This window comes from Oncorhynchus clarkii, chromosome 12, assembly GCF_045791955.1.
Source record: "Oncorhynchus clarkii lewisi isolate Uvic-CL-2024 chromosome 12, UVic_Ocla_1.0, whole genome shotgun sequence".
Lineage (NCBI taxonomy): Eukaryota > Metazoa > Chordata > Actinopteri > Salmoniformes > Salmonidae > Oncorhynchus > Oncorhynchus clarkii.
This window is the reverse complement of record NC_092158.1, coordinates 75,097,660-75,123,927: the sequence shown is the minus strand read 5'-3', so window position 1 is coordinate 75,123,927 and position 26,268 is coordinate 75,097,660. Positions and strand designations below refer to the sequence as shown.

Sequence of the window (26,268 nt, the reverse complement as noted above, 5' to 3'; positions counted from 1 at the left end):
TCAACTACTTGGTGTTTATTGATGTGTGGTGTTGGACTTTAGAAAGGGACTGAGCTAGTCTGAACTCTAGTGGACTGTGGAGAGGTCAGGACTTGGTCTGATCTGTTTTGGTCTCTAGCAGTGCAGAGTTCAGTACAGTCCTAGGAGGACTGTTGGTACACAGCACATGGCTCTGGAAGTATTTCTCACAGTGCTCAGACTAACCACTGCACTCTTAGTAACTATCTGCTAAAACCTGCCAGGAATGTGGTTCTGACTCAGGGGAGCTAAGCCTTGTGCTAGGGCATGGTGTGCAGGAGTTATCTGCATGTTTCTGGGCCTCGTTATTCCACCCTTCACTACCAGGCCCCGTTCTGTAGTACATCTAGATATCACTCTCCCTCATGTGTTTTTGCCATTCTTCATGGCTTTACAAGATATTATCACTGAAATGCACTGTCATGCCCTCATTGACTGGATACCCAATTTTGTATCCTTTTATAGGCAAGTCAGTTAAGAACAAATTCTTATTTACAATGACAGCCGCTGAACAGTGGGTTAACTGCCTTGTTCAGGGTCAGAACAACAGGCAGTTTGGGGATTCAATCTAGCAACCTTTCGGTTACTGGCCCAACGCTCTAACCACTAGGCTACCTGCCTATTGCCTGGCATGCATACCTTATGGAGTGTTAACAAATTTTGCTAAAAGTTTACTTGTGTTTTATAAATGGAACAACAAGGATGCAACAGGTTGCTTGTTTTCACCAAGCTATTTCCTCTAAAGCGAGGCTGTAGCATTTGAAACAGTTTCATATTTAGCTAGGGTCCTAAATGAAAAGCAGCATTACTGAATAAAACGGGGGATTGTGAAATTGGATGGGATATACCCCCTTTCACTCTCATTGTGGTTAGAGACTTGTCTTCTCTCGGCTCCCCTTGAGAGGTGGCTTTGAAGGGAAGCAGGGTTGTGCTCGGCTCATCCACATTCTCTCTGGTTTTAAATATGAAGAGCTGGAACGGTTTTCTTTACTCCTGGCCCCCATACAGAGGGCCTGTTGTGGCCTGGGCCTATGGTGCTGTCAATTCTGTTCATTCTCCAATTAGACAAGCTCTTCATAAGGCTTATTCTGAAGAGCAGCATGTCTAAGCCAAACCCTTAAGACATGGGTTTCTAGGCATTTGGCATGACGCTTTGCACCGTATAAATGCTCACAACAGGGTCCCCATTGTTAGCATACCACGGTCTGTGAGGACAAAGCATATAGGGATATTCCCGTAAAAACATGTTCCTTTGAAAATGGTGGCAACATAAAAATAAGTATCTTCAATATTCCACGAAGAGTTGACAAGTCGTATATAAGACTGCTTTTTTCCTGCTTTGTGGAATCTGAATCTTTTCACAAATAGGGATACCTTCTCTTTCAAGGTGACGAGACCAACATGATCAAACACATGGAGACCACAATTAGAGGACCACGCCATGATCAATCGTCAGACCTTAAATTGGGGTTGAGGAGTCGGCAGGGTATCTGAGTATGAACAAGTAGCACTGGGCCCAGACATTTCTGACAAGTCAGCCTCCATGGCCTCTCACCTCCTAGAGCTGGAGCATATAGGTGAGATGGCCCCCATGGCCCCCAGACGTAGCACAGTCAGGCTGCTGCTTGAAGGAGCGTTGGAGAGATTGCAACAATGCGGGAATGAGATTGCTGATGGGAGAGATGACCTCCCCTGTTCTAGAGTCTACCTGGGATCGTACTCCTTGAACTGGCCAGGGGTGTCGAGCTGTGACTCACTCCCGTTCTTTGATTTATTTCTGTGAAGTTCAAAGCTTGGACAGATGCGTCCTCTGGCTGTGTTGTGTGAGCCAAGGCTCTAACCTGCTTACAGAAACACTTTCTGGTGCATGAGGACGTTTATGGCTATACAGTGCCTTCGGAAAGTATTCAGACCCCTTGACTTTTTCCACATTTCGTTACGTTATAGCCTTATTCTAAAATGTATTAAATAAATCAGCAATCTACAAACAATACCCCATAATGACAAACCCGAAAACAGGTTTTTACACATTTTTGTGTAATGTGTTAAAAATAAAAAACAGAAATACTTTACTTACATAGGTATTGAGACCCTTTGATATGAGGCTCGAAATTGATCTCAGGTGCATCCTGTTTCCATTAAGCATCACTGAGATGTTTCTACAACTTGATTGGAGTTCACCTGTGGTAAATTCAATTGATTGGACATGATTGGGAAAGGCACACACCTGTTTATATAGGGTCCCACAGTTGACAGTGAATGTCAGAGCAAAAACCAAGCCATGAGGTCGAAGGAATTGTCTGTAGAGCTCCGAGACAGGGTTGTACCGAGGCACAGATCTGGGGAAGAGTATCAAAACATTTCTGCAGCATTGTAGGTCCCAAGAACAAAGTGGCCTCCATCATTCTTAAATGGAAGAGGTTTGAACCACCAATACTCTTCCTAGAGCTGGCCACCTAGCCAAACTGTGGGAGAAGCAATTGTGGGAGAAGGGCCTTGGTCAGGGAAGTGACCAATAACCCTATGGTCACTCTGACAGAGCTCTAGAGTTCCTCTGTGGAGATGGAAGAACCTTCCAGAAGGACAACCATCTCATGAGAATCATGAGAAACAAGATTCTCTGGTTTGATGAAACCAAGATTGAGCTATTTGGCCTGAATGCCAAGCATCACGTCTGGAGGAAACCTGGCACCATCCCTACGGTGAAGCATGGTGGTGGCAGAATCATGCTGTGGGGATGTTTTTCAGCGGCAAGGACTTGGAGACTAGTCAGAATCGAGGGAAAGATGAACGGAGCAAAGCACAGAGAGATCCTTGATGAAAACCTATTCCAGAGCGCTCAGGACCTCAGACTGGGGTGAAGGTTCACCTTCCAATAGGATAACGACCCTAAGCACACAGCCAAGACAACACAAGAGTGGCTTCGGGACAAGTCTCTGAATGTACTTGAGTGGCCCAGCCAGAGCCCAGACATGAATCCAATTGAACATCTCTGAAGAGATAGCTGTTCAGCGATGCTCCCCATTCAACTTGACAGAGCTTAAGTAGATCTGCAGAGAAGAATGGGAGAAACTCCCCAAATACAGGTGAGCCAAGCTTGCAGCGTCATACCCAAGAAGACTCGAGGCTGTAATCGCTGCCAAAGGTGCTTCAACAAAGTACTAAGTAAAGGGTTGGAAAACTTATGTAAATGTGTGTCATGGTCGTCGTATAGAGGAGACCAAGTCACAGCGTGATATGAATACATTCCTCTTTTAATAAGAAAGAACACTAAACAAACATGAAGCTATATAGAACTAGTGCTGACATGCAACTACACATAGACAATAACCCACAAAACCAAAATGGAAAATGGCAACCTAAATAGGATCCCCAATCAGAGACAACGTTAAACAGCTGCCTCTGATTGGGAACCAATGCAGGCCACCATAGACCTATATTACCTAGACATAAAAAAAACCCGATAGATATACAAAAACCCTAGAAAGGACAAAAACACACATACCCACCCTCGTCACACCCTGACCTGACCAAAATAATACATAAAACATAGATCACAAATATCAGGGCGTGACAATGTGATATTTCTGATGTTTTTTATATTTTTATAAATTTGCTAACATTTGGGGTATTGTGTGTAGATTGATGAGGAAAAAAACAATTTAATCAATTTTAGAATATGGCTGTGACTTAAATAACAAAATGTGGAAAAAGTCAAGGAGTCTGAATACTTTCCGAATGCACTGTACATTGTGTAGAGTGTACAATTGTACACATTTAGAAAGTTCATTTCAACATCATAATCAAAGTGGATTTGTCTCTTTTTCTGACGAACATCAAAATGAATCACAATCATTATCAAATTACAACAGTTTTGTTATAGGCCTACACTAAAACCTGGCTTCTGCCTGCTCAAAGATCCACAGGTTTGACAATGCAAATCGATACTCAGTAACACAGGGATCTTCAAACTTTTCTTGCCCAGGGACTGCCGCCCTGGTCGGGGTCATTAAAACTCGTTTTTCTACCACTCAACAACTTTCTTGTTAACAAACTATAGTTTTGGCAAGTTGGTTAGGACATCTACTTTGTGCATGACTCAAGTAATTTTTCAAACAAATGTTTACAGACAGATTATTTCACTTATAATTCACTGTATCACAATCCCAGTTGGTCAGAAGTTTACATACACTAAGTTGACTGTGCCTTTAAACAGCTTGGAAAGTTCCAGAAAATTATGTCAAAATTAGGCTAATTGACATAATCTGAGTCAATTGATGGTGTACCTGTAAATGTATTTCAAGGCCTACCTTCAAACTCAGTGCCTCTTTGCTTGACGTCATGGTAAAATCAAAAGAAATCAGCCAAGACCTCAGAAAACAATTGTAGACCTCCTCAAGTCTGGTTCATTTTTGGGGGAAATTTCCAAATGCCTGAAGGTACCATGTTCATCTGTACAAACAATAGTTTGCAAGTATAAACACCACGCAGCCATCATACCACTCAGGAAGGAGATACCTTCTGTCTCCTAGAGATGAACGTACTTTGGTGCGAAAATTGCAAATCAATCCCAGAACAACAGCAAAGGACCTTGTGAAGATGCTGGAGGAAACAGGTACAAAAGTATCTATATTCACTGTAAAACAAGTTCTATTTCGACATAACCTGAAAGGCCACTCAGCAAGGAAGAAGCAACTGCTCCAAAACTGCCATAAAAAAGCCAGACTACATTTTGCAACTGCACATGGGAACAAAGATCGTACTTTTTGGAGAAATGTCCTCTGGTCTGATGAATTGAAAATAGAACTGTTTGGCCATAATGACCATTGTTATGTTTGGAGGAAAAAGGGAAGCCTTGCAAGCCGAAGAACACCATCCCAACCGTGAAGCACGGGGGTGACAGCATCATGTTGTGGGGGTGCTTTCTGCAGGAGGGAGTGGTGCACTTCACAAAATAGATGGCATCATGAGGGAGGACAATTAGGTGGATATATTGAAGCAACATCTCAAAACATCAGTTAAAGCTTGGTCACAAATGGGTCTTCCAAATGGACAATGACCCCAAGCATACTTCCAAAGTTGTGGCGAAATGGCTTAAGGACAACAAAGTCAAGGTATTGGAGTGACCATCACAAAGCCCTGACCTCAATCCCATATAAAATTTGTGGGCAGAACTGAAAAAGCGTGTGCGAGCAAGGAGGCCTACAAACCTGACTCAGTTATACCAGTTCTGTCAGGAGGAATGGGACAAAATTCACTTATTGTGGGAAGCTTGGGGAAGGCTACCCGAAACGTTTGACGCAAGTTAAACAATTTAAGGGCAATGCTACCAAATAGTAATTGAGTGTATGTAAACTTCTGACCCACTGGGAATGTGATGAAAGAAATAAAAGCTTAAATAAATCATTCTCTCTGCTATTATTCTGACATTTCACATTCTTAAAATAATGTAACTGACCTAAAACAGGGAATTTTTGCTAGGATTAAATGTCAGGAATTGTGAAAAACTGAGTTTAAAATTATTTGGCTAAGGTGTATGTAAACGTCCCGACTTCAACTGTAGATAGCAACTGTTTAGCTGGTTAAACAAAGGTTAGCTATGTTTTGGCAAAAATGAATGACCAAGTCAAGAAAGTTTATCAGCAGCCAGTGGTACTTGCCGCAACTGGTACTTGCGGGTGGTTTATAAAAAATAAAATAAATGTTTATTTTACCACTTTTAGAAAACATATCTACTGTATATTACCGCGGACACCCTGCAGTAACTCTGCGGACCCTTTGAATACCCTGCAGTAACAGACCGAAAGTTTTTAACATCTTGCAGCATGACAAGTAACACAGAGCAGTAGTGGTGAAAGGAAGTGCTGAGTCTGACTGGATCACTGATCATCAGTAATACAGGCGCGACATAGCAAATTACCAGCAGTAGCCTCATAAACGTGCGTCCGCCAGACCTTTGAAAGGATAATTTTTCATCCTTTCCCGTTAGAGTCGCGAGACACCGTCCTATGTGGGGAAAGGAGGAGAGAGGGGGGGGGGGGGGGGGCAGGAGAAGGGAGGGGAGCGAGAAAGAGGGAGGATGAGAGGGAGAAATTGAATGAGGGACAGAGAGTGAAGAGAGGAGAGGATCCTCCAAAAAAACTAAGCAAGCGAAACTGCAGAGCGAATGTGCACTGTTCGAGCGCCGCACTGGTTTCTTTCCATTCACTACGCATGGCTGCGTAGCTCCTTTCTCATCAAGTTTTGTGTCATAAAGTTCTGTGGCGGAGGCAAGGGGGTCTCTGCTGTGAAAGATGGACCATTTAAAGAGGACGGCGGCGTGCAGGAGAATACAGCTATTTCTTATAATAATGTTCCACGCAACTACGGCACAAGCTGGTAAAGTATATGTTGGAATGCACCTGCTAATAAACAAAGTGATCGTTTCATTGTATGGATTGACATGGGTAGTGGACCCTTTTATTCATTTTCTTTGTTGATAATAGGCTACAAAATGTCATGTTCGGTTAACTTGCTACCCCATGTCTTTATAGAATGTTCTGGACACTTCAACAGAAACCAAACAAAAGTATATACGGTGTGAATTCGGTCGCAACTTCGCACTCGTTAATATTTTGTTAGCCGCATAATAATGTAATTGTAAAAGGCTCCGTCTGATCTCATTGGATATTTGACGATTCTGGATTGAATTTGTCCACTGGGTTGCTCCGGCTCGGGATTAATTTCGAAAGCAGTATTTAATGATTTGTTAAACCCCTTAAAATAATACAAATGGTAACTCTTCTCCTCGCTGTAATTTTGGCATTTTAAAGTAAAAAAAAAAAAGTAAAGCAAAAAATGTATAAATCAAGAAGTCTAAGTTTTATAAATCAAGCATTATTCATAATGTATAGCCTATTCTGTGCGTCACTCCGCATTGGCGGTGTGTGATGGATGGTTACCTCAGTTTGTCAAATTCCTCTCATTACAAGTTAATCATAATAATTTAGCATCGTTTTGTTTTTGCATATTAATGTGTCCTCTAACCCATGTCCATTCTTGTATGCTTCATCCATTTGGATGTTGGGCTCAGTTTTCTCTGTGAGTGAGGAGGGAAGCGATTACCCCTGGAACACTGTCATGTTTGCGTTTGCTCGTGACCGGCGTCGGTTTACTGTGAAACGGTTTAATGTTGGTTTTAGAAGGAGGTGAATGACAGAAGACTGACCGACCTGAGTAGATTAAAATTATTGTCATGGAGCTGTTTTAAAAGGTGCTCACATAGGCTTCACGAAAAGGAGCTTGGTGTGGCTATTCATCATACAAAAAAAACTGTCTTCGAGCCATTTGCTAAACATGTATTAATTCATAACACATTTTGTTGTTTGTCACAGTGTTGTTCTTGTGTAATTGGTATGGTATGATGGAGATGGAGCATTTCAGTTTCCTTATTAACCTTTATGCCTAACTTTATTCCTTTGATATTCTAGATCCAGCTCATTAATATAACATATTTTAATAGGATTAGATACTATGGAGGAAATAAGGTATTATCGAGAATTTGGGTTTTGGGTTTAGACCAGCTGCGAAATTAGTGTATGCACACCCTGATTGGAAGGAGCTGATTTCTGTTGCTTTTAGTTCTGGAGCCATGACAACATGCCTCCATGTTCTACCTACATAACAAAGATATGGTGAGTCCTGTCTATGTTTGTGGCCTGATTACAGGCTTATGGGCATGCTCGGCTGCCACTGCAGGTATGAAGCCATTATACATTGCCTTCGGAAAGTATTCAGACCCCTAGACTTTTTCCATATTTTATTAAGTTACAGCCTTATTCTAATATTGGAAGAAAGAAAAAAATCTACAACAATCTACACACGATACCCCATAATGACAAACCCGAAAACAGGTTTTTAGAAATGTTTGCTAATTTATAAAAAATAAAAAACAGAAATACCTTATTTAAATAAGTATTCAGACCCTTTGCTATAAGACTCGAAATTGAGCTCAGGTGCATCCTGTTTCCATTGATCATCCTTGAGATGTTTCTACAACTTGATTGGAGTCCACCTGAGGTAAATTCAATTGTTTAGAAATGATTTGAAAAGGCACACACTTGTGTATACAAGGTCCCACAGTTGACAGTGCATGTCAGAGTAAAAACCAAGCCATGAAGTTGAAGGAATTGTCCGTAGAGCTCAACAGGGTTGTGTCAAGGCACAGATCTGGGGAAGGGTACCAAAACATTTCTGCAGCATTGAAGGTCCCCAAGAACACAGTGGCCTCCATCATTCTTAAATGGAAGAAGTTTGGAACCACCAAGACTCTTCCTAGAGCTGGCCGCCCAGCCAAACTGAGCAATCGGGGGAGAAGGGCCTTGGTCAGAGAGGTAACCAAGAACCCGATGGTCACTCTAACAGAGCTCCAGAGTTCCTCTGTGGAGATGGGAGAACCTTCCAGAAGGACAATCATCTCTGCAGCACTCCGCCAATCAGGGCTTTAAGGTAGAGTGGCCAGACGGAAGCCACTCCTCAGTAAAAGGCACATGACAGCCCACTTGGAGTTTGCCAAAAGTTACCGAAAGACTCTCAGACCATGAGAAACAAGATTCTCTGGTCTGATGAAACCAAGATTGAAATCTTTGGCCTAAATGCCAAGCATTACATCTGGAGGAAATATGCTGGTGGCAGAATCATGCTGTGGGTATGTTTTTCAGCAGCTGGGACTGGGAGACTAGTCAGGATTGAGGGAAAGATGAACGAAGCAAAGTACAGAGAGATCCTTAATGAAAACCTGCTCCAGAGCGCTCAGCACCTCAGAATGGGGAGAAGGTTCAGCTTCCAACATGACAACGACCCTAAGCACACAGCCAAGACAACACAGGAGTGGCTTCGGGGACAAGTGTCTGAATGTCCTTGAGTGGCCCAGCCAGAAACTGGATTTAAACCCGATTGAACATCTCTGAAGAGACCTGAAAATAGCTGTGAAGCAACGCTCCCCGTCCAACCTTACAGAGCTTGAGAGGATCTGCAGAGGAGAATGGGAGAAACTCCCCAAATACAGGTGTGCCAAGCTTGTAGCGTCATACCCAAGAAGACTCGAGACTGTAATCACTGCCAAAGGTGCTTCAACAAAGTACTGAGTAAAGGGTCTGAATACTTATGTACATTTAATATTTCAGTTTTTTTTATTTAACAAATTTGCCAACATTTCTAAAAACCTGTTTTTGCTTTGTCATTATGAGGTATTGTGTGTAGATTGATGAGGGAAAAAAACAATTGAATCAATTTTAGAATAAGGCTGTAACGTAACAAAATGTGGAAAAAGTCAAGGGATCTGAATACTTTCTGAAGGCACTGTATAATACTACCAATAAAAACTTCAGATGACAGTTTGAACTGAGAGTCTGAACTCAACTAGACGTCTGCCACACTTGGGCTATTAGGCCTGCCATGAGCAGCAATAAAGCTACGCCCTCTGGTAGTGTTTTTTTCAGTGTCTTAGACCTGCAGCATTTGACTGTTTCCTTGCAGGTGCTCCATTATAGAGGCTAGACTTTACCGCCAAATGCTTACTTATTTGAGACCCTGTTGTTTGTTGGTGTGGTTGGGTTGTCTGTAATGAGGGGTGATATTGTGAGTCAGAGAATAGTATGATGGCTTGAACGTGTTGGAGCTGTGGGGAATTGTATGGTCTTGCTCTACTGTGCTGATATGACAGTACAGGATAAGTGACGGTGTTTGATAATGTGTGGACTGGGCCAGTGTGAGTGGGAGAATGTTTTCACATGTGCCCGGGAGAGCATCAAGACTGTGCTTTGTAGTCATGTTTGACGACAGGAAGAGAGACATTCTTGCACACGTCCACAGTTTGTGACTCCTCTGTTCCTCGGCCCCTTCACATTTTTTTCCATCTCTCCTTTCTTTTCTCTTCTTTTTCTTTTGCTGTTAAAAGACACAGGAAAGAGGGGGTTTGTTTAGATTTCATGTGCTGCGTCTCCTCCTCATCTACATTCTCCTCCCTCCCTGTGTCCCCCCCCTGCCTCCCCCCACCTTCCCCATCCTGGCAGTATGACAGAGGGGAATTCACGCGTGCAGTCCCCTCTCTGAATCCCATTTGATCCTGCCGCCTTGCTGTTCCTGCACCAGACTCCCAGAGGAGAGGACAAGTCATGTTCCTCTTTGATCACGCTACAAATGAGCCTGGGAAATAGAAACCAATGAAAAAAGAGGACCATTTTAGAAAGGAACTAAAAAGAGGAGAGGAAAGTTTGATGCCTGTTAGTGCTATCAGCATCCGCTGTCACAGGAATCGTGTTCCTAATGGAAAGATTTGAAACATGAAAAGATGCTGACGTGCTTGTTAATATCTCCACCTGAAACAAAGACATGTGTCCCCTGTTCTGTTGGTGTGGATCTTGGCAGGCATTTTGCCTTTTTTCTGCAAAACTGTTAGAAATAGGAATCCCCTGACATCCAATATGTGTAAATAATATCAAACATCTCTGTCAAAAATCTATGCTAAGCAATAAACATCTGGCTTCCAGAAACAGAACAAGAAGAAGCACTCCTCCCCCAGCCCAGCTACGGGTCTCTATGTTTCAGAGCTGTAGACAGCTCATTCCTCTCTTAGAAGAATGGGGATTGAGGCCCTTTCTGCACAAAGAGACCCATACGGAACAGTCCCCTCTGTCTGTGGTGTCCTCCAGCCTGTCATACAGGCCTTTATTCCAGGTCGAGCCTTATCAGAGCCATACATCATATCTTAACCTCCTAGGGAATCTTGACAGTTAGTTAGCTATCTGACCAGAACCATCTGCAGTCTTTTCTTAACAATATACAAGTCAAATTATACAGATGGCCTGGCTGTTTTAACTTGGATACAACGTCCTCTTCATACAGCCCAGTCAGTGTCCATTATTGTAAGCACTGACACCAGGTAGTAAACTTTAACAGGGTATAGTGCAACGTGAACCACAGTAAATCAGATTTACAATAGCAAGAAATGCATCAAGTTATCGTCAACAACTGAGTGGAGTGAACAAAGAGAAACTGCCTGTACAACAGTGGAGGCTGCTGATTGGAGGACGGCTCAGAATAAAGGTTGGAACAGAGTGAAAGGAATGGTATCAAAAACATGGAAACCATGCATTTGATGTATTTGATACTTTCCACCTACTCCCCTGCAGCCATTACCACGAGCCCATCCTCCCCAATTAAGTTGCCACCAACCTCCTGTGCTGTACAAGTACACATGTGCAATGCATGTAGCATGTTTGTGAAGGGTGGGAGTGGCATGTTTTGGTTGCGGGAGCTCTGGTATTGCACACCATGCTAACTCAATGTTAAGATGTTTGAGAGAGTGATTGATTGTAAGAATTGACTGGAATTTGTTGTATTTGTGTGTGTGTGTGTGGTGTGTGTGTGCGTGTGTGCAAGTGTCTCTGTGTGTGTGTCCGTGCGTGCGTGCAAGTGTCTCTCTCTCTGTGTGTGTGTGTGTGTGTGTGTGTGTGTGTGTGTGTCCGTGTGTGTGTGTGTGTGTGTGTGTGTGTGTGTCCGTGTGTGTGTGCGGTGAGTGTATAGTGGACAGAGAGCCCCGGGGCAGGTGTTTCCTCTATGGGACCAGCAGCAGTAGGCCAGTCTGGCCCTCATCTCATGCAGTGAGTAAACATCAGCAGAACAAACTGTGGAGCTAGAAGAATGTCAGGGTGACGTGCGAGGAAGGGAGATGTGGAACCAAACTCAAATCTGTCCAGACAACACACACTCTCCACTCACACACTCCTCCACGCACATACTGACCCTTAGCCTTGCCACTGAGATTAGCTACTGACCCACATTCACAACTCACATATGTTACAAATATGCGAAGAGGTGGCAATGTAGAGACAAAATCGACCTGAATGAGACTGTTATTATGAGTGAGCTTGTACTCTACAGAACAGAATGGACTGATAGCATATCAGTGAAAGAACCCACATGCTCAGATCCGTCAGGCTCACACATGTTCTGTCCGTGTTCCTGAGCTGTTGGAGCGTGGAGGAGTGTGTGTGTGTATTGTGTGTGTGTGTTGGAGCATGTAGGAGAGAGGAGAGCTAGGATTCAGCAGCATAGCAGCAGGCGGAGGATTCCACGTCGGTCTCCCACACAACCAACGGTTTGAATGGCTCCCAAGCTCCCCAGTGATAACTCAAAGCAGACCCAGTGCTAGCCCCTGTCCCACATTTGTGTTGGAAGAATTCTTCGAACACAACACATTCCTCTGTCTCTCCATGTAAACCTTTTAACAAACCCCGTTCACTTGATAGTGGACATATCGTATTCTCCGTTCCTCTGTTCCTCTAGCCTATCTCTCCTTCTCTGTTTGAAAGTGAGTGAAGAGTGGGTTTCCCAGACAGGCCGATGATAGACAGACAAATGGACAGACAAGGACGGAGCAGCAGATTGAGTAGTCGACACAGACTGAGAGGCACAAAACAAACCACAATGTTTATTGACCTGATTTTATAGTGTGGGTTGTTTGCTATTATGTTTTTGTATGTGAGTAGAACTACAGTATGTGTGTGAGTAGGACTATTTGTGTGAGTAGGACTATGTGTGTGAGTAGGCCTATGTGTGTGAGTAGGTCTATGTGTGTGAGTAGGCCTATGTGTGTGAGTAGGTCTATGTGTGTGAGTAGGACTATGTGTGTGAGAAGGACTATGTGTGTGAGTAGGCCTATGTGTGTGAGTAGGCCTATGTGTGTGAGTAGGACTATGTGTGTGAATAGGACTATGTGTGTGAATAGGACTATGTGTGTGAGAAGGACTATGTGTGTGATAAGGACTATGTGTGTGAGAAGGACGATGTGTGTGAGAAGGACTATGTGTGTGAGTAGGACTATGTGTGTGAGTAGGACTATGTGTGTGAGTAGGACTATGTGTGTGAGTAGGACTATGTGTGTGAGAAGGACTATGTGTGTGAGTAGGACTATGTGTGTGAGTAGGACTATGTGTGTGAGTAGGACTATGTGTGTGAGTAGGACTATGTGTGTGAGAAGGACTATGTGTGTGAGTAGGACGATGTGTGTGAGAAGGACTATTATGTGTGTGAGTAGGACTATGAGTGTGAGAAGGACTATGTGTGTGAGAAGGACTATGTGTGTGAGAAGGACTATGTGTGTGAGTAGGACTATTGAGTGTGAGTAGGACTATGTGTGTGAGAAGGACTATGTGTGTGAGTAGGACTATGAGTGTGAGTAGGACTATGAGTGTGAGTAGGACTATGTGTGTGAGAAGGACTATGTGTGTGAGTAGGACTATGTGTGTGAGTAGGACTATGAGTGTGAGAAGGACTATGTGTGTGAGAAGGACTATGTGTGTGAGTAGGACTATGAGTGTGAGTAGGCCTATGAGTGTGAGTAGGACTATGAGTGCTTATTCAAACTATATTTAGAATGTGGTTTAAAGTTGATGGATGTGGACATGAGTGTGTGTGGTGGTGTGGGAGCATGTTTCTGGCGTGCCCCTGCTCTTTTGTTCCCCCTCCCCTCGCCTCAGCACCTTTGCTGTCCACACCACAGTGACCCATGACCTATAGAGGTCAGAGGTTAGTCTTAGGGTCATTTGATTTTTAATTCTAGCCCCTCTTGGAGGTTCTGAGCGATGCTGTCTGTGCTGTTCTAGACATTTTCTCCTGACCCTCGTTTCCTCACTTTTACTGCCCATTAATCTGTTCTCACTTATTACCAATCACCAACTGTTATGCAGAAACATCACTGAGGACTTTTAATGCAACATGGCATGCTAAAAGGATGAAGCAAAGGATTATGTAGGATTATGAAGGCCTGTGTCCATATACAAAGGCTTGACTTCCATATTTAAACATCTGGTAACATCTGCGTAATATGCAGATAAAGGCAGAGCTATCTGCATATCTCAAAACATCACACAGAACACGAAATCAAATCTGGATTCAAATTTGTTTTCTGTCAAATAGTTGGTGCAATTGAATCAGTTGGATAGACCCTGGCCCCTCTGTCTGGCACTTCAGGCAGGCACAATGAAACTCTCAAAGTAGTTGAAACAAACAAAAACTCTAATGCATATCCCAAACGATCCCACATTACACCCAGTGCAACTGGAACGGTTTCCTCAGCGCAGGGTGTGATGCTCTGGGAAATATCCTCAGCCAAGTTTGTTACTGCACCGTGAAAAAAAAAAAATCACCTGTTATTTAACCAGGTAAGCTAGTTGAGAACAAGTTCTCATTTACAACTGCGACCTGGCCAAGATTAAGCAAAGCAGTGCGACACAAACAACAACACAGAGTTTCACATGGAATAAACAAACGTACAGTCAATAACACAATAGAAAGAAAAAAAAACACCCAGGGGTGAAAGTAAGCTGGTACGGTCCGGAACAGCGTCCCGGATAAATAAATATTGGGGGTACGCCGTACTGGTAGAACGTGAACCTACACAATAATTATCACAAAATGCCAAGAAAATATTGACCATTACACCCTTATTTAACATTACCAAATGTCAGCCACATGAAAAATGAGAGAGTTGACTTGAAACCCGGGGGTATAAGCTCCAAATTGGGTTGTGGAGGAGATGGGTGACCTATACCGCGATGCGCGTGGACAGCAGTGGACCCAATTCAGGCTACAAGTTCAGGCATAATGACAATCTCAGTCATCTCAGATGCAATAAATCCAACTACTAACAGATTAGATTTGTTTAGAAAAATATGTATGTTATTTATGTTTGTGTAGCATAATATTAATCAACAAATCAATGTACATGCAAAAACAAGTATTGAAACAAATAATTCTGAAAATCAACCAACAAATATGATAATAATAGTTAGTAATAATAGTAATTTTACTCAACAAGCTTGTTTAAGTTCAGCTCACTTCGAGCAGAATTTGTTGAGTAGACAAACTTTAACACATGAGCTCAAATCCTTGGCCTTTTGAAGTTCACTCAACTCACAGAATAACGCTGATAACACAATTGGTTAAATGGGCTTTTAAACAGTACGGCCCTGATGCTCAGATGGAGAAATCCCCCGTTCATAGGCGTGATTGTGTTTGAACAATGTTAGAATTGTTGCCTTTTTTTTTCAGGAGTGGAAGTGGTGTGTGACTCATATCAGAGGGAAAGAAATGTCTTCAGAGAAGAGGTTGAATAGAGACCACTCTGATTACATGTATGTTCATGCATGATGCATGGTAGAGGTTGTGGTGCTCAGTTGTATGCAGAGAAAGAGAGAGAGGTTTAGTAGCACACTATGAAGCTGCTGAGAGTGTCTTCAGAAGAGCCGTCGAGGACTGAGAACAAATGATGCCAATGTGTGATAGAAATGTGGAGATAGTGGCCAATCTTCCTGCCTGCAGGACGTATGTGAAGGGTGTTCAGTACATGTAGCATCGCGCTATCACACTATTGTTGTGTAACATTAGCAGTGGACAGAGGGAGCTCTGTGAGCGAGGCTGTGTTAAGTGAGGCCTACCGAGGCCTGTTCTGTCTGTCAGCCAGGGTCGAGGAGAGGAGGACTAGAGAGGACAGTACTAACTGCCGTAGGGGAGACATGTTGTTCTCAGACACACACTGGCTGAGTGATTCATGGTCTTTGAGAGGAGGGGAACAGCATGGAGGACCAGAAGAGGAGACACACAGACGGGAGGAAGAAGACCCAAATGTCACACGTGGGATGTGTGCTGTACACTCAGTGCCATGCTCGCTAGATGAGTGCTGGAATTTGGTGAGAGTGGAAAATATGTACAGTATGGCTGAACTCTGACCTTATGCGGCACTGGAAAACATATTGTTCTAACAAAGCACTCCTTTATCTCTATTTCTGCATGTCCACAACCGCACACACAGTAGGATTCACATCACTCCAGTGTAATGTAGGTAGATGTGGTATATATATCACTGACTCAGTCCAAGCTAGGGAGATCAAACACACTCTACATACACATAATGACTTCAACAGGTAAAGTGAGGTAAGGATTATTAGGAGGTCTAATGAGATTCAGACAGGTGATGCTGGCGGAGGAAGCATCGCTGCAGGACAGACAGGTAGATGACAGACAGCGCCAGTCCTGAGGAGTCAATCACTGTTGATGTTGGGGCGGCTCCAGACCTCACATGGCCCCCTGCCAACAGCTCTGCTCGCCCAGGGATGCTTTACGACACCAGGCCAGGGGAAAGGAGAGGAGGAGAAGGAACATTCCCCAGGCCTGTGTAAATTCCCCCATGGAGCAACTGTAGCTGCTGTACTGTGTGAACAATGGTGGCTCTGGGACAGTAGGGTAGGAGGTAGGGAGGGGTAGGGTAGTGGGGGTGAGAGGTTAGCACTCAGCCGTCCATCTGTGTCACTGCTGTGTTTGATTAGCCTCTGTCTGTTTGTGGTCGTTGGGATGTTATATCCCTTTTATACCCTCACTGGTGAATTCCTTCCTTCTTGTTCCCAGAATGCTAGAGATTATCTGGTCTCTGTCAGATATCGGATTCCATCTCTTGCATTTGTATTGATTGCCGTCCAAAATAGTTGGATGTTTCATATTCATTTGAATATTTCTGAGTCTTTGGCTATAGTTTGTCCTGTGTAGGCCGTCATTGTAAATAATAATTTGTTATTAACTGACTTGCCTAGTTAAGGTTCAATTTAAAAAAAAAAAAAAATATCACACGTGGGATGTGTGCTGTACACTCAGTGCCATGCTCGCTAGATGAGTGCTGGAATTTGGTGAGAGTGGAAAATATGTACAGTATGGCTGAACTCTGACCTTATGTGTAACAAAGTTCTGTGGAGTATCTTTGTGTGTGTGTGTGTGTGTGTGTGTGTGTGTGTGTGTGTATCTGGCACGTCATTGTGAAGATTGTTTCTTTCAGAAGAGGAATTTCTCCTGCTCTTCTCATTGTTTTCCCACATGGCATTGCACATTTAGACTCCTGTCTGAGGTCAAAGGTCAGATAGAAGGCTCTCTGTACATTAGTCATGTGGATGTTATGTTTGGTTATGTATGCTGTGTTGTGTTATACATTAGTTATACTTTACATAATATTTTTATGCCAAACAACTCTATGCACAAGGACTGCATTTAACAATTTCCAGCGACCACGTTTTAATGCGACCACGTTTTAATGCGACCACGTTTTAATGCGACCACGTTTTCCAGAAATGTCTGCTCCAAATGAAGATTCAAAGTTGTTTGCAGAAAGAATGGGATGTCAACTATGACATGGCACCTTAAGTTTGAAAACATATATTTTGGTTATTGAACTACAGTTCGTGAAGTGGATTTAAATACGGTAACATCATGGGTCCCTGATCTATACTACTCAGAAATGGAGAATTACGAATATGAATGTCATTCTCCTTACATTCTCCTGGACATCACAGCGCAGCACAGCACAGCACAGTAGAGTAGAGTTCAGTACAGTGCAGTAGAGTAGAGTACAGTAGAGTATAGTTCAGTACAGTAGCATACAGTACAATATACTGTACTCTACTGTACTATACTCTACTTTTCTTTACTGTACTGTATTGTACTATACTACTGGATTGTATTGTAGTGTACTCTACTGTGCTCTACTCACTGTACTGTAATGTACTGTACTGTGCTATCTTAAAGATATGTGGGTTCTTGGTAATGGAATTACAAGACAAAATATTGATATTAGTTGGAAGTGGTCTTTACGTCAACTTTATTGCATTTTAATGTATTTCAAATAAATGTTAAGACTGTTTCCGAAGAAACATCTTTGACAAGAAATCAAAGTCTTTACTTTTGCCTAATTTTTAGGATAAAAACGATTGAAAAATGTATCTATGCCTCATTTCCCCAAAATATAGACTCTTAGCTTTCATTTGACACCCAAAGTGATATGCTCCTATGAACATCATGTTGATGCTCATGGGTCCTTTTACATGGAAATGCTCCGTTTGGACAAGAGTCTTGAGGATTGGATAGTTTGTACAAGAGTCTTGAGGATTGGATAGTTTGGACAAGAGAGACCATGCGATTGAAGAATTTGGACTAGAGAGCCTTTGGGATTGGATAGTTTGGACAAGAGAGCCCAGGGGATTGAAGAATTTGGACTAGAGAGCCTTTGGGATTGGATAGTTTGGACAAGACAGCCCATAGGATTGAAGAATTTGGACTAAAGAGCCTTTGGGATTGGATAGTTTGGACAAGAGAGCCCAGGGGATTGAAGAATTTGGACTAGAGAGCCTTTGGGATTGGATAGTTTGGACAAGACAGCCCATAGGATTGAAGAATTTGGACTAAAGAGCCTTTGGGATTGGATAGTTTGGACAAGACTGAGTGATTGAGTTATTGTTGTTTTGAGTCCAGTTGTCAGGTGTTTTGAGTCTGTCTGTAACACAGCACTCCAAAGGCCTGTCGTAATTAGAGCCATGCTGCTGCAGATTCAAATCCTGTTCTGGCTGTTCCAAACATCATTGCCTTATGACCTGTGTGTGTGTGTGTGTGTGTGTGTGTGTGTGTGTGTGTGTGTGTGTGTGTGTGTGTGTGTGTGTGTGTGTGTGTGTGTGTGTGTTTGTGTGTGACCAGCTTGACCTGATAAATTATTCACTGGTATTTACTTCTTGATTCATGGCAGGGCAATTAGGCTGGATTTGAAAAGACATCATAAATGTCTATGTGTGGGCGAGGGCAGGCGAGGACTGTGGGAATGAGCATCAGCATGAGTAAGGCTGTAAGGCTGTCACTGTGTGTGTACGCTCAGACAGTTGTGTTTGTTAGGAGCAAGCAGCAACTCCTGTAATTAAATCATTTATAGGGATTGTTTATGACTCCCATATCAAAGTAGAATTTAAGCTGCTTTGTCTTACGGACCTTTAAATCAGTACCTGATGTTTTCCATTGTGTTTCAGACTCAGTCTGGATTTAATTCACAGCTTAACCTATTTACAGTGCAGCCTGTTACCATTCTATGGGTGCTCTGTGGGTGAGATCTGAGCTGCTGTGAATAAAAGGTCTCTGCTATGCAAATAAATAATGCCATAAAAGCTAACAGGGTGTTTTTCTGCAAGCAGCGAGTGGGCACTGGTTAATTCTCACCACATGTTTAATTAACAGAGAGAAGAAAAGTAGAAAGTGTAGCATGGGGAGAGGAGGGGAGAGAAAGAGCTACAGGGGGCAACTTCAATTTAGGATCCTCTTTTTAAATGGCTGGAATGCTCAATTCTGCGTTGCCAGCGTTGCCAGTCTCCCCATAAGCTGTGTGTGTGTGTCTGTGTTAGGGCTGGAAATGGCCAGGGACCTCACAAGACGATATTATCACAATACTTAGGTATCGATACAATGATTTGCGATTTTCACAACTCTATATGTATTGCGATTCGATACTGCGATTTTATTGCGATTCGATGTTCCAACATATTGCTTTTCATATGTCTGCTGCAGAGGAACGAGAGAGAGCATGAGAAAATTTTGATCAGTTAGGGAAGTAAAGTGTTGAAAACATGTTGGCTCACTGTTTAAAAAGAACAAGCTGTAGGAAGAAAAATACTGGAGTTTTGGCACAGGTACAGCCAGCTGACAAGAGCTAGCTAAGGCTACCTAGCAAAATCAAAATAAATGACTAATTGACTGCCAACTGTAAATAAACTACAGGCATGTTTTAATTATCACCGAAGGGGTGAACACACTGCAGTGTGAACTAGTACGTACTCCTACATCTTTTATTCCCATGTTACTTCTGAAAGAGTTATCTGTGTGTTTATTCCTGATAAACACATTGTAACTGGAGAAATGTGTATTGCACATGCCAGTGAAACGTTGTGAATGGGAGAGATGGTGAGAGAGGTGTCTTGCTGTGGGATGCTGGCTCTAGGCAGGTGTCAGCTGTCAGGTGTGTTCCAGTGTGTAGTGTACAGCAGGATTATACAGTAGGCGGAGTCATGGCTGGATCCCATAATAATAGCCCCGGAACAGAAGGCCACCTGCAGGACTGCTGCTTTCAGCACTGAGTGGGCCTGTCTCTGTCTCCTCTAATCCCCCCCACCACCACACACACACACACACACACACACACACACACACACACACACACACACACACACACACACACACACACACACACACACACACACACACACACACACACAGGTTCCCACCAGCTCCTCCGAACTGGCAGTTCTCTCTGCTGTAAAGAACACAGCCTTCCACCACTAAGTGTAGCCAGACAGCCAAATATCATATCGGTGACTGTACTGGTTGAAAACAACATGCTTACAGCTGCTGTGAGAATCCTAAGGTCCAAAATGATGATGATTTAGTTTTTCCCTCAAATGTCTGAATATCATAAGCGGAACTGAACAGAAATTTGGACAGATAGCTTATAAAAATCTGTTCGCTTGGCTTTAGTTTCAGTACAAGGTGTGAAGACATCATATTTCTCATATGAAGTATGTGTTATTGTATCACTGTGTACTGACGTGTCTCCTTCTCTCTCGTGTGCAGCTGATCCCATCGATGTGCTGCAGGTGCTGGAGCTGTCGGACCACATGGAGGGGGTGTCCATGGAGGCTGGCCTCTGCACCAGCAGGAAGGACATGGAGGAGACAGACATGGCCTATAGAATAGACAAGAAGATCCAGCTCAGTGCACCCACCAAACAGCTCTTCCCAGGTAACAACAATCTGTAGAGATGTAGTACACATCCAATGAGTCGGAGTTATGGTGTATGTGTGGTAATTGCAGTGAATCCTAAGCTTCACTGTAACACAACGGACCTGACTTTGTTCTCCCTCTTCTCCATGGGCGTAGTTCTTAGGGTGTAGTAGCACAGGCCATTATTATTATTCATTGAAGTTCAGATGTGTGATATTGTTATTTTGGGAGGGGCAGTGTGTCTTGCCAGTGTGGGAGTCCCCAGGGTGGTGTGTCAGCCATACAGTCAGTCAACACCTACTGTGTTCTCCACTGTATGACTGACTGTATGACTAAGTGTATGACTGACTAATTTACTGACTGTATGACTGCCTGTATGACTAACTGTATGACTGCCTGTATGACTGACTGTATGACTAACTGTATGACTGACTGTATGACTGACTAAATGACTATATGACTAACTGTATGACTGACTGTATGACTGACTAAATTACTATATGACTAACTGTATAAATGGGTGTATGGCTGACTGTATGGCTGACTGTATGACTGACTAAATGACTATATGACTAACTGTATGACTGACTGTATGCCTGACTGTATGGCTGACTGTATGACTGACCTTATGACTGTATGGCTGACTGTATGACTGACTGTATGACTGTATGGCTTACTGTATAAATGACTGTATGACTGGCTGTATGACTGACTGTATGACTGTATGGCTGACTGTAAGGCTGACTGTATGACTGACTAAATGACTGTATGACTGGCTGTATGACTGACTGTATGACTGTATGGCTGACTGTATGGCTGACTGTATGGCTGACTGTATGGCTGACTAAATGACTGTATGACTGACTGTATGACTGTATGGCTGTATGGCTGACTGTATGGCTGTATGACTGTATTACTGACTTTATGGCTGACAATTTGACTGACTGTATGACTGATTGTATGGCTGACTGTATGACTGACCGTATCACTGACTGTATGACTGACTGTATGACTGTATGACTGACTTGAATATTATTTAATTGGATACAGAAATTGCATCCTGCCAGCAGGACACCTGTCGACAACTTCCAGTGAAATTGGAGGGCGCGCAATTCAAATAAATAATCATAACAATTATGGATCTTAAACATTTAGGTACATACAAGTGTCTTATATCGGTTAAAAGCTTAAAGTCTTGTTTATCTAACTGCATTGTCCGATTTACAATAGGCTTTACAGCGAAAGCATGCCATGCGATTGTTTGAGGATGGCTCCCCACATCAACATATTTTTCCACCGGCACAGGCTTCATAAAATCGCAAATAGAGATTAAATTATCACTTACTTTTTGAAAATCTTCCTCTGATTTGCAATCCAAAGGGTCCCAGCTACAACATGTATGGTCATTTTGTTAGATAAAACCCTTCTTTATATTCCAAGTCGGCGCTGTCGATTTGAGTAATCTACTCGTTTAACATACAGAGAAAGGAATACAAAAAGCTACCACTAAACTTTGTTAAAACAAGTCAAATACGTTTCTATTTAATCCTCAGGTACCCTAAAAGGTAATTAAACTATCATATTTCATACGGAAAGAAGTATGTTCACTAGGAAAGCAAAATTATCAGGTGCGTGTCCTCTTCATCGCACGCGTACAGACTGATTTCCAACTCTGGCTCCTAGTACTAAAACTCAAAGTTCTTCCTCGATTGGGAAGAAACAAGCCTGAGACCTTGAACAAAGACTTTTGAAATCTAGTGGAAGCCATAGGAATTGCAATCTGGGAACTGGAATTGCATATGCCCCTATGCTTTCCATTGTAAGAGTATGGGCTCTCCCCAAAACATTCTGGTTGGTTTTTCTTTGGATGTTTTCCTACCATATCAATTGTGTTATAGTCTCATACAATATTTTAAAGTTTCTTAAAACTTCAAAGTGTTTTCCATCCAATGGTACCAATTATATGCATTTCCTGGCTTCTGGGCCTGAGTAACAGGCAGTTTACTTTGGACACGTCAGTCAGACAGGAAGTGGAGAAAAATAGACCCTAGCCTGAAGAAGTTATGTATTTTTACAAAAAAAACAGTGTCGGGAGCAACATTATTTTAACATATCAGAGAACAACAGAGTAGAAAAGATCAACCATATCATCCACAGCAATTGTTCCCCCTTCCCCCCCAGACTCGTTGTTCCCTGTGGACTTCTCCCTGATGACAACAGTGAGGGCAAAGAAGGACACCCAGTTCTTCCTGCTGTCTGTGTATGATGAGCAGGGTGTACAGCAGCTGGGGCTGGAGGTGGGCCGCTCGCCTGTCTTCCTGTACGAAGACCACCAGGGACAGCCCTCCCCGGAGCTTTACCCCATCTTCAAGAAGATCAACTTGGCTGATGGAAAGTAGGTACTAACCCTGGCCTGATGTCCTTGCCTCTTGACGGGGACTTCTTCTCAAAACCCGAACTCTGTAGCCCCTGATTTATGATTGACACATATTGTCATGATTGGGTGAGATTCACCTGCATCGTATCATTTGGTTGGCCATTGGGTATCACCGTTACCTGACCCAAAATATGCAGTTTCCTCAGTATGTGATTTCACTTGGCCATACTTAAACGTGGCACACACATCTCACACAATGTGCTTGACCCTAAGTGTCCTGGAGCCATAGAGGACACACATAGATCACGCTAGTACCTTAGAGTTCTTGGCTCACAATACAAGGTCAATAGCTTGACTTGACCCTGTAAAATACTACAATGTGATTCAATGCATTTGACCTTAGAAAACCCTTCCTCAGAATACTGCATACAGGTGGTGCCTCCTTCTAACTGAACCCAAGTGACCTACATTCAACCTGACACTTCATATTGCTACTTCTGCATTATAAAGATATCACTACACTGTACTAATCCATCTCTACCTCTCTGTCTGTCCAGGTGGCACAGAATAGCCTACAGTGTGGAGGGCAAGTCAGTCACCCTGTACCTGGACTGTGAGAAGGTGCAGACTCTGGAGTTACTGAGAGGGGACAATCCCCTGGTCAGCACGGAGGGGGTGATCGTGTTTGGAACACGACTACTGGACGAGGAGGTGTTTGAGGTAGGACACCAGGGCGAGGGAGTCAAATGGATCTCCACGCCGTCTTATTCTAGGCCAGGTCCCAGGCTGATGTGGTGTTGAGTCCCAGGTTGTGTATGTCGTTGTCCAACTGGTTGGATGACCTGGTTCTCGGTCTTCCTCTTGGGCCTGGCCAGTAGGGGGATGATTCCTTCAGTATAAGGGCAGGCTCCAGAGGTGGGATTGTTCTGACCAGGTGGCCGAACAGTCAGAGTCACGAGACTCTGACCAGGGAGGAGACGGGGTTGGTCCATCTTTTGACGTATTGTGGAGTTCTGGATTTTATTTTTTTATTTTTTTTATTTCACCTTTATTTAACCAGGTAGTTGAGAACAAGTTCTCATTTACAACTGCGACCTGGCCAAGATAAAGCAAAGCAGTGTCGACACAAACAACTACACAGAGTTGCACTTGGGATAATCAAACGTACAGTCAATAACACAACAGAAAAATCCATATACAGTGTGTGTAAATGGAGTAAGATTAGGGAGGTAAGGCAATAAATAGGCCATAGTGGCAAAATAATTAAAATGTATCATTAACCCCCTGAGTGATAGATGTACAGATGATGAATTGCAAGTAGAGATACTGGGGTGCAAAAAGCAAAAAAAATAACAATATGGGGATGAGGTAGTTGAGTGGGCTATTTACAGATGGGCTGTGTAAAGGTACAATGATCGGTAAGCTGCTCTGACAGCTGATGCTAAAAGTTAGTGAGGGAGATATGTCTCCAGCTTCAGTGATTTTTGCAATTCGTTCCAGTCATTTGGCAGCAGAGAACTGGAAGGAAAGGCGGCCAAATGAGATGTTGGCTTTCGGGGTGACCAGTGAAATATACCTGCTGGAGCGCGTGCTACGGATGGGTGTTTCTATGGCAACCAGTGAGCTGAGATAAGGCGGGGCTTTACCTAGCAAAGACGTATAGATGGAGCCAGTGGGTTTGGCGCCGAATATGTAGCGAGGGCCAGCCAACGAGAGCATACAGGGGCTTTGGTGACAAAACGGATGGCACTGTGATAGACTACATCCAATTTGCTGAGTAGAGTGTTGGAGGCTATTTCGCCCAAGTCAAGGATCGGTAGGATAGTCAGTTTGACGAGGGTATGTTTGGCAGCATGAGTGAAGGATGCTTTGTTGCCAAATAGGAAGACGATTCTAGATGTAATTTTGGATCGGAGATGCTTAATGTGAGTTTGGATGGAGAGTTTACAGTCTAACCAGACACATAGGTATTTGTAGGTGACGACATATTCTAAGTCAGAACCGTCCAGAGTAGTGATGCTAGTCGGGTGGGCAGGTGCGGGCAGTGATCGGTTGAAGATTATGCATTTAGTTTTACTAGCATTTAAGAGCAGTTGGTGGCCATGGAAGAAGTGCGGATGTGGTCGTGCCATGCGATGCCTAGTATGCGGCAGAGGCACTCGGAGTCAAAGGCGTCCAGGCAACATGTGAGGTCCAGGGTGAGTGTCCATGACGTGTGAGGTCCAGGGTGAGGGTCCATGACGTGTGAGGTCCAGGGTGAGGGTCCATGACGTGCAAGGTCCAGGATGAGGGTCCTCACGCTGTGGGGGGGTGTAGTCTTCCCCAGTGATAGTCCACCTTAGAGGTTGCCTACCTTAGAGGCAGCCTTGGCTTCATCAGCAAGGGTGTCATGCCACTTCTGTTTGTCCCTTATTCTTATCTCGTAGTTTTCAAGATGGTCCAGGGTCAAGTCAACCTGGTCCGTCTGAGTAGAATATCATTTTTGTTGTGGTTTGAGTAGCTCTCCGGTAGCTTGCTCTGGATGTGGTATCAAATACTGGGATCATCTACACTGAGTGTACAAAACATTAGGAACACATGCTCTTTTCATGACATTGACTGACCAGGTGAATCCAGGTGAATGCTATGATCCCTTATTGATGTCACTTGTTAAATTCACTTCAATCAGTGTAGATGAAAGGGAGGAGACAGGTTATGTGTATGTGTGCCATTCAGAGGGTGAATAGGCAATACAAAAGATTTAAGCACGCTTTCGAACTCGGGATGTGGTAGTAGGTGCCAGGCGCACCGGTGTCAGTGTGTCAAGAACTTCAACGCTGCAGGGTTTTTCACTCTCAACAGTTTCCTGTGTGTATCAAGAATGGTCTATCACCCAATGGACATCCAGCCAACTTGACACAACTGTGGGAAACATTGGAGTCAACATGGGCCAACATCCCTGTGGAACGCTTTTGACACCTTGTAGAGTCCAAGGCCCGACGAATTGAGGCTGTTCTGAGGGCAAAGGGGGGTGCAACTCAATATTAGGAAGGTCTTCCTTATGTTTTGTACACTCAGCGTATATGAGCCGTTGCCTGGACAATACCGGGAGTAGGTTAGCACTCTGACTTAAACCCTAATGCAATATCCCTACTATAAATTCTACTTGTAGCCCTGAAGAAATTATTTTATTGAAGCATGAATGAGATGCTCTAAAGCCACAACGGACGAGATTAAAATAACCATTATTTCCATGTGAGCTTTATTCATCAAATATG

The 26,268-nt window shown here is 43.3% G+C and overlaps 1 protein-coding gene across 1 annotated transcript in view; it reads left to right on the top strand.

Annotated features, from left to right (window-relative positions):
• The first annotated feature begins 6,104 nt into the window (after positions 1-6,104).
• The window catches only part of LOC139421286 (collagen alpha-1(XI) chain-like), an 81,577-nt gene continuing 61,413 nt past the window's right edge, over positions 6,105-26,268 (top strand). The window contains exons 1-4 of the mRNA XM_071172018.1: positions 6,105-6,396; positions 20,485-20,652; positions 22,816-23,029; positions 23,569-23,731. Of these exons, the coding sequence (XP_071028119.1) occupies positions 6,312-6,396; positions 20,485-20,652; positions 22,816-23,029; positions 23,569-23,731 (630 nt within the window). The 5' untranslated portion in view covers positions 6,105-6,311. The remainder of the gene's footprint in view (positions 6,397-20,484; positions 20,653-22,815; positions 23,030-23,568; positions 23,732-26,268) is intronic.